A 14,355-nucleotide genomic window follows, 5' to 3' on the forward strand; every position below is an offset into this window, starting at 1 on the left:
AGTAGTCGTCGATACTTTTATAGTTACTATATTTGGCATGAAACTCTTTGATTCCGATCTTTGAGTTTCTTATTCGGTTTTGAAACAATGCGGGATTTAATATCCCATTAATTTAAATAATGTTTACATCGTCGAAATGAAGCCTATTGGCTCTTTATTTTAAATAATTTATGGGTACCTTTTTGACAACTCGTATAGCAGAGTATATAAGTTCTTTTCGCTATACCCTTAATATTATTTTTGGTCTAGCTACTCACTGATGAGATCTCAATAAAGATCGAAACTGGTCTGGGTAGTGACCTTCCACCATAATGTATAACATCATACATCTCCTAGGAGATGGGTTTTACATTATGGTAAATACTAAGAATAGAGATCAGAACTTCCTCCACCTTTGCTATGAGTTGCCCTAGTTTGTACTACGTGCTTTAGCTTATGCTAGTAGTCGTCGATACTTTTATAGTTACTACATTCGGCATGAAACGCTTTGATTCTGATCTTTGAGTTTCTTATTCGGTTTTGAAACAATGTGGGATTTAATATCCCCTTAATTTAAACAGAAGAAATGGTCTGCTATCTTGGTTCTACCACCACTCTTTATGCAATGGTGTTATCTCGTTCTTTCTACACCTCTCAGGAACTTTTCCCAATTGCAAAATTTTCATTAAACAGCCAAGCTAGTGATATGGTTAGTTCCTTAGCATTCTTTTAAGACAAATGACAAAATCCTATTTAGTTCCCCTTACCATTTCCAACCAGCAAAGTAATCCATCCACAATCATTTGTTCTCAATATTAGTCACACAGTGAAAAAAATCTCCTCGGGAATTTCCTTGGATACAGTGCTAGTGCTCTCATATTCTCTTCTTATTATATTAGTCACCTACCTGGTCTGTGTCTTATATTTCTCATGTAAGTATTCTCTGCCTCTTTCTTTGTGTCCTTCATAACCCCTTTTTCATATGCAATTTTTGATTCTCTAGTCATCAATTTTAATTTCAAACAACTTTATCTTCTTCATCACCCACAGTATACAATCTGCAACTGCTGTCAACATCTTACCTATCTCCCATATACTTTCTTTCTTCCAGACCGTTCTTCCTTCAAATTGTTTCATCCACTGTACTGTTCCAAGCTGGTTTCTGAGTATTATAGTTATCTGTTTTACAATTCCACATAAATTCCTTCCATCATGATACTTCTGTATTCCTATTCATCATGCAAGTCAGGACTACATAGCCTCAGCAACTGGAGACAAGTATGGCATCAGTCACAATCAGATCCCGTGATGCCATGAACAAAGTGTAAAACTTGATCCTCACGTTCCCTCCACCACGATGCTTACAACAGTTGTACTTCAGGAAGTCCAAAAATTCAGTTCCCCAAAGTAATGTATGCTGCTTACTCTGAATTCCTTCTTCATGAATGATGGAAATCACGTCACTATTTCTGACATTCTGGAAACTTCAAAATTATGAAATAAGTCCTATCATTAGAACTCTGCTCCCAACTCCTGATCTGTTCTCCCGAAAATAAAGAAAAGTTGTATTCTTCAATGAATGTCTACTTTCATTCTTCTCTTTTGTGCTCCTTAATTTCTTTTCTATCTCACAATCATTTCGTTTGTCCTCAAGAAATTTAACGACTTTATTCTTCTTTCATGTTCTGCTTTTTTTTTTAATAAAATTTTTTAATTTACAAGTATAATGTTATTAGGCATTATACTTGTTCTGTCCCCACTTCATGTTTAGTTTTCAGGAATTGCTTTCAAACCCTTTTGTTCATTTGGTTTACTTAATCACTATCAGTTACCCTTTTCTACCATAACGTTTCTTTGTACCATATAAGTTATAGGTGTTTTTTGTGTGTGTCCAGTGGAACAACTGTGATAAGCTAATAAATAGTGTTTTACAAATACCAGCTATAAGAGATTGTAAACCTATGGTTCATTAATACTAAGGGTATGCTAAGGGTTATATAATCTGGAAATCATGCCCTAAATCAAACAAATTTTTTCAAGCTACTCGAGGCCTTCAAGAAGTGGGTTTGTAGACTCACACTGAGTAATTACTATTAAGCCTATTACTAACTGACTTCTTCAGTAAGGAAATTCAGCATTTCAATAGGACTGAATGCCCATAACACATAGTAGTGAACCTATAGAACAGAAAATAAATAGTAACTATTCATGTTCAATTTTTTGTGCAATAGGAAATTAAAATTGCAAAGTGACAATAGGTGCTAGGTAAAGATATTATGTGGAACAAGAGAGAAATGAACAAACACTAAGCTTGCAATATATAAGACAGGGTTACAAATAAAACTTCAAAGAATGGAGAATATAAACAGTTCTCAGAAAAATTAAGAGAGTAGTGAACAGACATTATCTCTGAAGATACAGTCTTAATTCAATTACGCTGGACAAAAAAATTTTACAAAAGTCAAGTTTGCACATTAATTTAGTCATTTCTTAAAGATTTTGAAGTGTGGAACATGAATATGACAATGTGAATGCAAAACTAGCTATGGTTTGCGAGAGATCTGCAATAGTTTCTTATAGAGTAACACATACTTATTACATATACCATATTTACATATTATATAAATGTCTGCTTCTATGTCCAACGTTGCTTTGCCTGTCGCTTGTATAGCTGCTCAGGATCATCTCTAGTGAGCATCCAACTGTAGTCAACCAACATGAAAGTGAACCACTTTCCCTAGTATCGTTTCTTCATCATTGCAATTTCCTAATGGAAATGTTCACAGTGCTCATCACTAACCATGCTGCAGTTGTTGGAAAAGAAATCCAAGTGGAAATGGAGGAAGGACATATTGCAGCTGTTTGTGATACAGACACAGCAAGTCCTTCTCATTTTCTGCCCTGACATTTCAAAGGAAGTTGGCTGACACCAGATGAAACGCATCCCAAGCTTTTCTTCTCATCACTCTGTATCAGCTTGTCGAATTTCTTGTCAATGATGAGCTCTTGGATCTGAGGACCCACAATAACTCATTCTTTAATTTTTGCTTCACTGACTGGAGGGAATTTGTCAGCCAGGTACCTGAAAGCTGATCCAGTCTGGTCTATGGCTTTTACAAAGTTTTTTTTTTTTACCAGACCAAGTTTGATGGGTAGGGGTGGTAGAATTTTGTGCATTTTTGCCAATGCTGGGTGTTGCACGTTCTTCTCTCTGACCATCAGCGATTTCCTCACAGGCCAGTCTCTTCACAGTTAAAGTCCTTTCGGCTGTTCTATTCACACAAAAAACAGCAGTACTTTGTATGTTCCAGCTGCAGACCCATCAACACAGACACTACCTTCAAGTCACCAAGTATGACTGGCATCTCTGTATTGAAGACAGTCCAACAACTGTTTTAGGTTTCTCTCATGTAGACAGCATGTCCAACTGAAATGGATGGAAACATGGCCAACATATGGATCATCATTAGATGCCAACATCAGTTGCCCCCTGTCCTCATCGTCCTCTAAATTGATGGAAAATTCTTTTGGAGGTTCGAGAACAGGAAGTCCTTCACCAGGAGGAACTGGTCGAAGAGCAGATGATATATTCGGGTATGCTATTGTCCACTTCTTTTTCCTTGCGATGCCTCTCGAAACAAGTGGTACCATGCAGAAGCAGAAGTCACTTGCATTATGCTTGGCTCCTTCCAAACTATAGGAGCAGCAAATGACTGACACTGCACTGCCTTTCAGCCACTTTGGAAGATTTCTAACACACGTACCACAGCAGATGTGTGGGCTCTTATCCTTGTCCCCAATCTTACATTTGAAATAAAGCTGATAAGATTTTTTTTTTTTTACTAACGGAGTGATGGCCTTTTTCTGGCTTGCAAACATCACAAAAGTTATTTGCACTATTAACACAAGTATGGTGCATCACTACTGCTGAATTTACATTGCCGGGATCACTTATGTAGTACTTATGACACAGGAGTAAATGAGAGCGTAGCCCAGGAAGTCACATAAACACTTGCTCACTCTATGAGACTTCGCTTTATACTAATGATTGCATCATCTTATGACAGCAATGTCATGACTCAACTGCATTACATCAGCCAATGATGCAATAGCTCCTGGGGGTATTGTGCATATGACTGGCTGAAATATGACACAATATGTTGCAATCAGAAGATTGAAATAGTGTTGCCAAATAATACCTATGTATGCAATGCAGACTGAGATGCTCCTAAACAAGAACCAATTGACATTAGTAAAACTTTTTTTAAATAACGAAACCTGTGGTGCATTCATAATTAGAAGAAACACACGTATAAACCACAGTGAAAATTATTTAATTGTAAATATTTCATCCTAAGTATCTTAGGACATCATCAGTACAGTATTTAAACAAAAATTAGGAATAACATACAGTTGGGGCACATGATTACAATAGAATCTCATGAAAACGTGCATAACGTGCTAAAGTAGTAAAAAAAAAAAAAAAAAAAAAAAAAGTTAATTATTTAACACAGTTTTGTATGATAATTTCCCATACTTTAGGAATAGTAAGAACGTCGTTGCGGTTTAGGTTTGGTCTGTGTAGTAGGGCTTCAGAACTTTCTTTGTATAAACGTTCATGTTTAAATATAGATCTATGTAAAAGTTTAGCCTTTTCCCAATGGATCCTATGGTTTGGATTTTCAATTCCGTGTTGAGAGAGGCCAGATTTCTGCGGTTTAAGAAGACGAATGTGGTCTTGATGTTCCGAGATGCGTTTCTGAACAGACCTACCTGTCTGTCCAAAGTAAGATAATTTGCATGAGCATGGAATCTCATAAACACCAGGTAACATCAAAGGTGAGAACTGGTCCTTAGGAGAAGGTAATAAGTTGTAAATTTGGTTGATAGGTTTGTGAGTAGTGGCAAAATTGTATTTCTTCATAATTTTAGAAAGACGTTCTGAGATGCCTTTAACGTAAGGTATGGGAATCCTATGCACTTCTTCCTGTCTGGTTTGATGTATGCAGAAGTGACTGATGATTTTTTGAGTTGTTTTGGGATTATATCCATTTAGGATGGCTGTATTTTCAATTTTATGTTAGAAAAAGAATCTCCACAGGGTATCTCTTTTTTGGATTTACACATCAAAAGAAAAGAAGACGGTCCCATCACCACTTCCGTCTTTCGCAAGCCTACATTCTCAGGTCGCTACATTCACAATTCTTCTGCTCATCATCCATCTCAGAAATCTGGCATTATTAAATCACTAGTTTCCAGAGCACACAAATTCTGCTCCTCTGAAGAATCTTTAAACCAGGAATTAGAAGTTATCAAAAATACAGCCATCCTAAATGGATATAATCCCAAAACAACTCAAAAAATCATCAGTCACTTCTGCATACATCAAACCAGACAGGAAGAAGTGCATAGGATTCCCATACCTTACGTTAAAGGCATCTCAGAACGTCTTTCTAAAATTATGAAGAAATACAATTTTGCCACTACTCACAAACCTATCAACCAAATTTACAACTTATTACCTTCTCCTAAGGACCAATTCTCACCTTTGATGTTACCTGGTGTTTATGAGATTCCATGCTCATGCAAATTATCTTACTTTGGACAGACAGGTAGGTCTGTTCAGAAACGCATCTCGGAACATCAAGACCACATTCGTCTTCTTAAACCGCAGAAATCTGGCCTCTCTCAACACGAAATTGAAAATCCAAACCATAGGATCCATTGGGAAAAGGCTAAACTTTTACATAGATCTATATTTAAACATGAACGTTTATACAAAGAAAGTTCTGAGGCCCTACTACACAGACCAAACCTAAACCGCAACGACGTTCTTACTATTCCTAAAGTATGGGAAATTATCATACAAAATTGTGTTAAATAATTAACGTTTTTGTTTTTGTTTTTTTTTTACTACTTTAGCACGTTATCATGAGATTCTATTGTAATCATGTGTGCCCTAACTGTATGTTATTCCTAATTTTTGTTTAAATACTGTACTGATGATGTCCTAAGATACTTAGGATGAAATATTTACAATTAAATAATTTTCACTGTGGTTTATGTGTGTTTCTTCTAATTATGAAATTAGTAAAGAATCACTATTTTCATTTCAGAGGCAAATTGCATGTCGTCCAGTGTTATAGTTTGCCCACTGTTTGTAGATCTCTCCTTGGCATTTTGCCAAGAATAGTCGATTCATGCTGAAGGGGAGAAAGAAATGAAGGATGTATGAATTGGTTGCCAACATGCGAAATCACGTGCTTTCTTGTCTGTCACTGTACTAGTACTAGCTTGATTTTTGTTGTCGCTTTTTTGCATTTTTTTTTTATTATTAATTTGTATGATGGATCCAGTACAATCAACAAGTTCTGTTGTTAAACGTTTCAGTAGCTCTTGCAAAAGAATACTGAATAATGTGCTGACATTCTGCGAAAAAGAATCGTCTCCTTGTTCCCCTTGCTCAAGTCATAAAACGTGCAAGTGCAACTGAGGACATATTGGGGTCAACTGTTAAAAGAATTCGTAGGGAATCAAAAGGTGAAGGTAAGCCAAAATTTAAATCTCCTAAAAAAAAAAGCGCCAGAGTAAAGAAAACCATTGAAACCGTAGCTTTGAATGATTTTGATGTAAATGTTATAAGAAGAACTATTCATGAATTTTACATGGTCGAAAAAAGAGTGCCAACTGTTCCAAAATTGGTTCCTGTGCTTAAAGAAAAAAATTAATTTTCCTTGGAAAAGAGAAACTTTAAGGAAAATACTTCATGAAATCGGATTTTGTTTTAAAAAGTCCCAGAATAAAAGGAAACTTATCATGGAGCGAAGTGACATTGTTTTATCTAGAACGCAGTATTTGAGAGCAATAACACATTTCAGGGAGGAAAAAAAAAAACAGTTGTGTATCTAGATGAAACTTGAATTGATAGTAATTTAAATTATGGAAAATGTTGGCAGTCTAAAGAAGAATGTGGAGTACTACAAACTGGAAATGCCTTGCGGCGCATAATAATTTTATGTGCGGGTGGAGAAATGGTTTTTTTTACCAAATTCAAACTTACTACACAAAGCCAATTACCATAGGCAAATGACTTCTACGATCTTCGAAAATTGGGTGGAAGATAAACTGATTCCAAACCTTCCTAAAAATGCTGTTGTTATAATTGATAACGCTTCATATCACTCTATTCGATCAAACAAAGTTCCAAATTGGTCTAATAAGAAGCAAGTTCTTATGGATTGGCTCTATGCAAATAACATTTCTCATTCCTCAGATATGCGAAAAATTGAATTGCTTAATTTGGTCAAAAGAAACTCGCCCAGAACTAAACTATCTAAATTCGACACGACGCTCAAAGAGCATGGATTTCTAGCTTTGAGGCTACCACCATATCATTGCGATATTAATACTATTGAGTATGTTTGGGCAGAAGTGAAAAGTTTCATTCGCCATCACAACTGGAGATATTGACATGTCGAAACTTTTTAAGCTTTCAGAACAGGCGATTGAAAGTATTACAGTTCAAAACTGGGGAAAATATTGCTTTCATGTCACCTCATTGGAAAATATGTATTGGGACAGAGACGGAATTATCGAAGAATTATGCGAACCTTTGGTGATCAGTTTAAGTGAAAGTGATGGCGATTCAGACACCGATTCAGATGACTATGAAGATTAAAAGGATTTGATAATGGTATTTTTTCCCAACCTTTATTTGCATGGGTTTGTTAAAAGAGTCACAACAAGTCATAAATAATTAATCGGTTTAGGACATTAAAGTGTCTCAGACTCTCAACTGTAAGTTTAGAATATCTAACTTCATTTGAAAAAATTTCTGTTTTTCTGTATAATTATTTTTATTTTATAGAAAACTTTCTTAAAAATAAATTTAGTTAAATTTTTGTTTTATGTTATACCTTTTTTAATTTTGTTAATACTCTACGTACATTTTTCCAACTGTTATACAAGCAAAATAGTTACACTTTAAAAACTTCAATGTTCGTAAAAGAAAAGCTAAATTTTCCGACCTGTAATAATAAACAAACACATTCCAGAAGACAGATTGATTACCCTATTATCGGAATGGATTCTCCTTTTTCTGACATGTGCAGAAGTGTCGAGGGACCTCTAATCGGGGGTGAACATTATCTTCAAATATCCTAACTTTCAGTAAACCAGTTTTAGTTCTTCAATAGGTTAGCAGGTCAAAGTAACTGTATATTCAGTTAATTGAATTGTTAACAATTTCTCAATGCAATCAAATAATTGCAAGATCACTGCATTAGGAAAGTACTCAACATTATTAATATTCAAGAACATGTAAGCAAAGTCAATCAGAGGTGGGATGGCTGCTCAAAGAGAAATGGAGTTGAGAGATTAACAAAAACTGAAATATAATGTTTAAGACAAACACTGTATCATCATCTGTCTTGGTCTTCCTCTGGAAAAAGATCGAGTGGAAAACTAAGACAGACTGATGAGCATTTAAGTGTATGTTAAGAAGGCAGAAATATAAGAATTAATCAAATAAGATCTGTTTTGATTACATCATAATAAACCAAATCTGAAAGAGAGCTGGTAATAGAAAACTAGTACTGAAAAGGTGTGAAAGTATATAGCAGAAAACTGATTCTTTAAAAATGAATATGAGAGACGAGAAATCAGCCAAACTAACAAGTAGCATATATGAAACTGTGTTTAAACCAATTTCTACAGAGATTTAAGAGTCAGATTTGAAATATTTGATCAAATACAGTACTGAAAAGTATTTGATCCAGTGCCATGAGAGTTCTAAACCAATTCTGGGAGTCAGCCAAATAACACTAATGGTAGAACACGAAGCTATTAAAAGATTTAACTTTGTTAATTAATATTCAAGAATGTATACCACATGTTAAATGGGTTAGCATTTAGCATTCAGTGACCTTGGCAGATTGGCTAGTTTATCTGCTCCCAAGAGGCTGTGGGTTCGAATCTCATCATGGTTGTCATTCATGGGTAGGATTCAAAAAGCGAGGGGGGGGGGAGGACTGGCTCTCATCATATTTACCAGAAATGCTTATTCTACCGCACAGAGGGAAATTGTGGTTAAAAGTTTATTTTGTTAAAAAAAAAAAAAAATAATAACAACAGTGATATCACTTTATAAATGGTTAAAATTAGTTTTGGATATTTAGTAAATATTCAGAGTGATTAATGATAGGATGCCATTGGCATCTTGCAACAAATCATGTTCATTTTTGCTGTTTCTTTCCTTTTCAAGTATTTTGCACTGTACGAGTGTATTTTAATTAATTTTGTGCATAGGTGAATATTTATTTTATAGTTAAAAGTGCACGTGAGACACAAGAATGAATTTTGGCAAGTCCCTTAAGGGACTTGAAACTTAAGACATCAAAAGTTCTGTTTGATCTAAAAATTTATTATAATTAGGCATATAGAGGAGCACAAAATACTGAATGAAGGTGTGAATGACATGATGGGATAGATAGTGAAGCATGCTAAGTGGAATGCAAGTGAGAATAGAAGTGTTACAATGCAAGACAGCAACAGAAGTTTTTTTTCATCTTCATTATGAATAATTCATAATACGCAATGGTAGTGTGAAAGAGGCGAGGAACTGCAAGAAAGGGGATATGAAATAAATAAGAAAAAAAAGAAGGGTGTGGCACATTGTTAGAAATTATGAGGTGTTGCACAATATTACATAAGAGTTGGAGAGACTAAAAAGGTGCTTGAATATACTAGGAAAAGACAAAACATGAAGCAGTAAAGAAAGGATCAAGAAATCAGAAACAGATGTTGAAAGTTTTTTCCCACTTGGTTAGACTATAATAAATTTAGTTTAATCCTTTATCCAAGTGTAAGCAAACAAAGTTTGCACCTAAAGTATCTTCAGGACAGAGGCAACTCATAGTAAAAGTGGACCAAGCTCTTATAACTACTTGTCTTAGTATCTCCCATAATGCAAAGCACATCTCCTTGCAGACATGTATAATGCTATGCATTAAGGGAAGGCCACTACCCAGACCGGTTTCGACCTTTATTGAGCTCTCGTCAGTGGGAGCCAGAACCAGAGGTGGTGATACCAAGGTGAAAGCAATGGAGAAGTCATCTTTACCTATATGAGTTGCCAAAAGGTGTCTCACCTTATTATTAAATTATTTTGGATTTAGAGAAAGATTCTTTCTCTCAATCCAGAGAAAGACTTAATTAGTAAAAAAGTAATTAAAAAGTAAGATTAATAATAAGGTGAGACACCTTTTGGCAACTCGTATAGGTAAAGATGACTTCTCCATTGCTTCCACCTTGGTATCGCCACCTCTGGGTCTGACTCCCCACTGATGAGACCTCAATAAAGGTCGAAACCGGTCTGAGTGGTGGCCCTTCCTTTAATGCGTAGCATTATACATGTCTGCAAGGAGATGTGCTTTGCATTATGGGAGATACTAAGACAAGGAATGATGAGAGCTTGGTCCACCTTTACCACAAGTTGCCTCAGTCCTGAAGATACTTCAGGCACAAACTTTGTTTGCTTACACTTGGATAAAGGATTAAACTAAATTTATTACAGAAACAGATGAAAGAAAAGAATATGATGAAAAATTAAAATTCCATGATCAGAGGTATACTGGACAAGCAATATGCAAGCAAGTAGAACAACTAGATGATATAAGCATGTTGGTCAAAATGATTTGAAAGGCAAAAGATACTATGAGAGAAGATAAAGTTGTGAAGTGTGGCAAAAAAGAAGTGCAATAGAATAAATACTGTAAATTTTCTTGGTATGACAGGAGTAAACTGAAGAGAGCTCCAGTTACAAATGAGTCAGTGTCAACTATGTAGGAGAAAATGTGCAGGATGTATGGAGAGAATCTGATAGTTGAAAGGATTTGTAAGATGTACTGCACTTGAATGGTTTTGGTGTTAGGTAACTGGAGAAACTATTGTTCAATGAAAGAGTGAATGTAGATCACCAGGGAAACTAGATATGTCTGAAACTAGGTATGTCAAGATATGGTTGCATGAAAGAGCAGAGACCTGCATTAAAATAAGCTTTAGAAATTGTGAGAGTACTGACAACAGAGTGAAAGAGAATGACAGCTTGTTAGTGAAGACCTCAAGTAATAACACTTTTCTCTCTTGACAGACTACGCTGTAGAGAGAAATGAGTACATCATGGAAACAGGGAAGGGGATTTGACCTTATCAGCACTGCAGTTGGCTGTTGTGTAAGCATTAATGTCAGAAGCATCAGAAATAAAAGTGAGGAGTTCTTAGTATTGGTAGATATATGGAAAAAAGAAATTAGAGATGTTAGTGAGACCTGACTGTCAGTAAAGGATACTGCTACAGGAATATAGGAGAGGCACAATGAAAAAAAAAAAGGGGGGGGGAAGAAACACAGCTAATGATTGTAGGCAAATAAAATTGAACACTAGAATTTTCCAATTGTGGTGGAAGCAAGGTTTGAGGCTGTTTGGTGTGTGTGTGTGTTTGTGTGAGAGAGAGATAATAGTAACCACAACTTAGAAAAAGGAATCTTACAGTTAGACACAAATGAGATTTTGCTGTTTATGAATGGAGGCAGCAACTTTGAATCATTCAACCCTGGAAGCTGGCTAAGCATGTGTGGTCCAAGTTCTTCTCATGGTGTGTGTGTAATGAGCTGCTGTTGAATGTTGAGAGTGCATCTTCAGTAAATGTGCAAAAGGTATGATTGGTGTTTAACTATGAATACCCTACGTAGGTCCTACCTCGAGGAGTTCTTGGACTCCTTAGAGGAGCATTCATAATAATTAGCATTGTTGGATTAGTGGCTGAATTTTAATACTAGCAGGATACCACTCATTTGTACAATTAATATAATATTTACACTTTTCTGTCTAGCATATATAATAAATCATATATATTAAACCCAGTTGCATTTTCTCTTTGAATTATATAATTTAATCCTTAAATCTTCATTAGTGTTTTTCAGTTAGGTGACTGGGCATCCACATTCAATAAAGAGACTGACTACCAGATAACTTCACTCTTGAGATAATATGAATCTTAAAGCCACTGAGGTTGGGACTGGGACTGAAGTCTAAAAAATACTCACCTGTTTACAAAAACGAAGAAAACCAATGGTATAAGTTTTGCCTTCTAAGCAACATGTTCCATACCACCAACTAGATCTGAAATAACATGGAAAATATAAATGTTAATCAATTATTAAAAAGAAAATATCATTCTGAACAGTGAATGGGAAATCAAAATAATTGGTATGTTACCAGAAAATTGTTAATATTTTAAGGATATTGTTAATATTTGAATGTGCCAGTAAAACAATGATATATCTAGATCTTGGTTTAACTTTGCATCTATGAGTTTTCAGAGGTATTTGTGATCTAGTAAAGACTGCTTTTATATACAAGAATGTTTATAAAATTAATAAAACTATTTGACAAATATTCTGATATGAGACTAACAGATCATCGGTGTCAAGCTAGTTCAAACAAGGTAGAATGATAACAGTAGATTATTTAAAAAATGCTATGATCTACATACTAGACTAACGAGGTATAATGGACAAAGAGACGTAGGTGAGGTGTAATAAAATGATGTATGGTTGATGAAAAAAAAAAAATTAATTATGACTGATAGGAATGAGACTTTCCCAAATTTTTGCCAAGGACAGGCAGTCCTTGGAAACAAATAACACCGAGGATTATTCGTTTCCAATTATTTACAGGAGGAGTTAGAAATCAAATGTAAGCTTTAGCTACTGTGTGCTAGAAACTGCAGTGGCATGGTGTGAGCAATAGTCTAAATGCAGTTCTATGGAGATATTACTATTACAGAGGATGAGAGACCTCACTGCAAAAAAGACAATCTCACATGGGTTCAAAGAAAAATTCACAACTTCATATTTTAAAAATAAATTTTCCCAAGATTCGTTATACTCTTATTTGTGTGCAATTACTTGTGTTTATTTCTTTACGGGAAAATAAATGTGATTTATAGTTGAAACCATGTAGAACAATTAGGCAAGTTCAAAATAAATATGTGTTGTTTCTTCAAAAAAACGTTTCGGTTATTATTTACAAACCATTTCATAAATCATTTATTTATTATTATATGGGTATCTCCATGGAGTCAGAAGGCTTATTGTGAGAGATCCACACTAACCTTTATACACACAATACCTATCATACCACTCCTTAAACTCATTCACTGTCAGGGCACTCAACTAATTCTGGCAATCCACTCCGACTCCACTCACAAAAGTCTGGTCTGCACACCCTTACTAACCACACTCTTACGCAACTTTCAGGGATGACCATTAGTTCTCACCTTATTTGTCACATACTGAAAAATTTCCTGTGTCAGTTTTATAGAACCTCTTTAATAACTTATAAGTTTCTAAAATGTTCAGTCCCCTCTTTTCCTCATGTCAACCAAACTTTGCAACTCACACACCTTCAACCTATCTTCACAGAGAGTATTCCGCAGGCCTGTCACCAGCTTGATCACTCATCTCTGAATACTCTCCAGTACTGGCTTAGTCATCAAGAAACTCAGATGACTAAATCTGTGCATAGCAGTAAAGATACAGCTGAATCATAGCCTTATAAACTCATCTTCCTTTTACCCTCTTTTACTTTGCGGTGTCGAGGGTTTATTAATCATTGGACCTCAAACTGTTCACAGGATAAGGTGGTCAGCCCTATGCCCCGGTGCATCCTATGTCCTGTAGTGTTGAGTTCTCAAGGCCGGTTTGCCTGCTAAAAACCCCTACTGTCCATGCCCAAGACCGGCTAACTTGGCTACGGCTGAAGAAGATCCTTCAGCTCCTCACATCACCGACGGGAATCGAACCTAGGACTCCTTCGCCAGGCATATGGTTGCAAAGCACACAGCCACTAGGCTAACCACACGGACAGTCCTTATAAAGTGGAATAATCTTCCTATCTCTATTTGTTAGTGTATTTATCAACATCCATCCTTGGAGATATTTTGTCAACTTTTGCAATATGCCCTCTGAACTTCCACTCTCTGTCCACCATTATTCCCTAATGCTTGCCTCATTAATTTCCTAATGAATGTTAATTTAATGTTGCAAAATGTATGGTTATGCACTTTGGGTTGAAAAGGTTACATACTCTGTATTCCATTGATGGTACTGAATTATATCTTATAATACTCCATATTTCAAAATATGGTAGTAATAACCTTACATACGATAATTTAATTGTAGGCCTAATTACAATGTTTTGTATAAGCTGGATATTCTCATGTATGTTTGATCATCTGAACTATTTCATTAACACAACCAACAGTGGTTCCAATTAGTCTGGATAGTTGATGTTCTACTATATTTGCCAAAAAAAGT

General features: G+C 35.5%; 1 protein-coding gene across 2 annotated transcripts in view; it reads right to left on the reverse strand.

The window, feature by feature from the left end:
- The window catches only part of LOC150098051 (transmembrane protein 184B-like), a 146,492-nt gene that overhangs the window by 56,144 nt on the left and 75,993 nt on the right, over window positions 1-14,355 (reverse strand). For both annotated transcript variants that reach the window (XM_090406121.1, XM_090406119.1), the window contains exon 5: window positions 12,082-12,157. In XM_090406121.1, coding sequence (XP_090262247.1) covers window positions 12,082-12,157 — 76 coding nt within the window. The remainder of the gene's footprint in view (window positions 1-12,081; window positions 12,158-14,355) is intronic.

The sequence above is a fragment of the Typopeltis vanoorti genome, chromosome 16, assembly GCF_054136105.1.
Source record: "Typopeltis vanoorti isolate ZY-2024b chromosome 16, IOZ_Tvanoo_1.0, whole genome shotgun sequence".
NCBI lineage: Eukaryota > Metazoa > Arthropoda > Arachnida > Uropygi > Thelyphonidae > Typopeltis > Typopeltis vanoorti.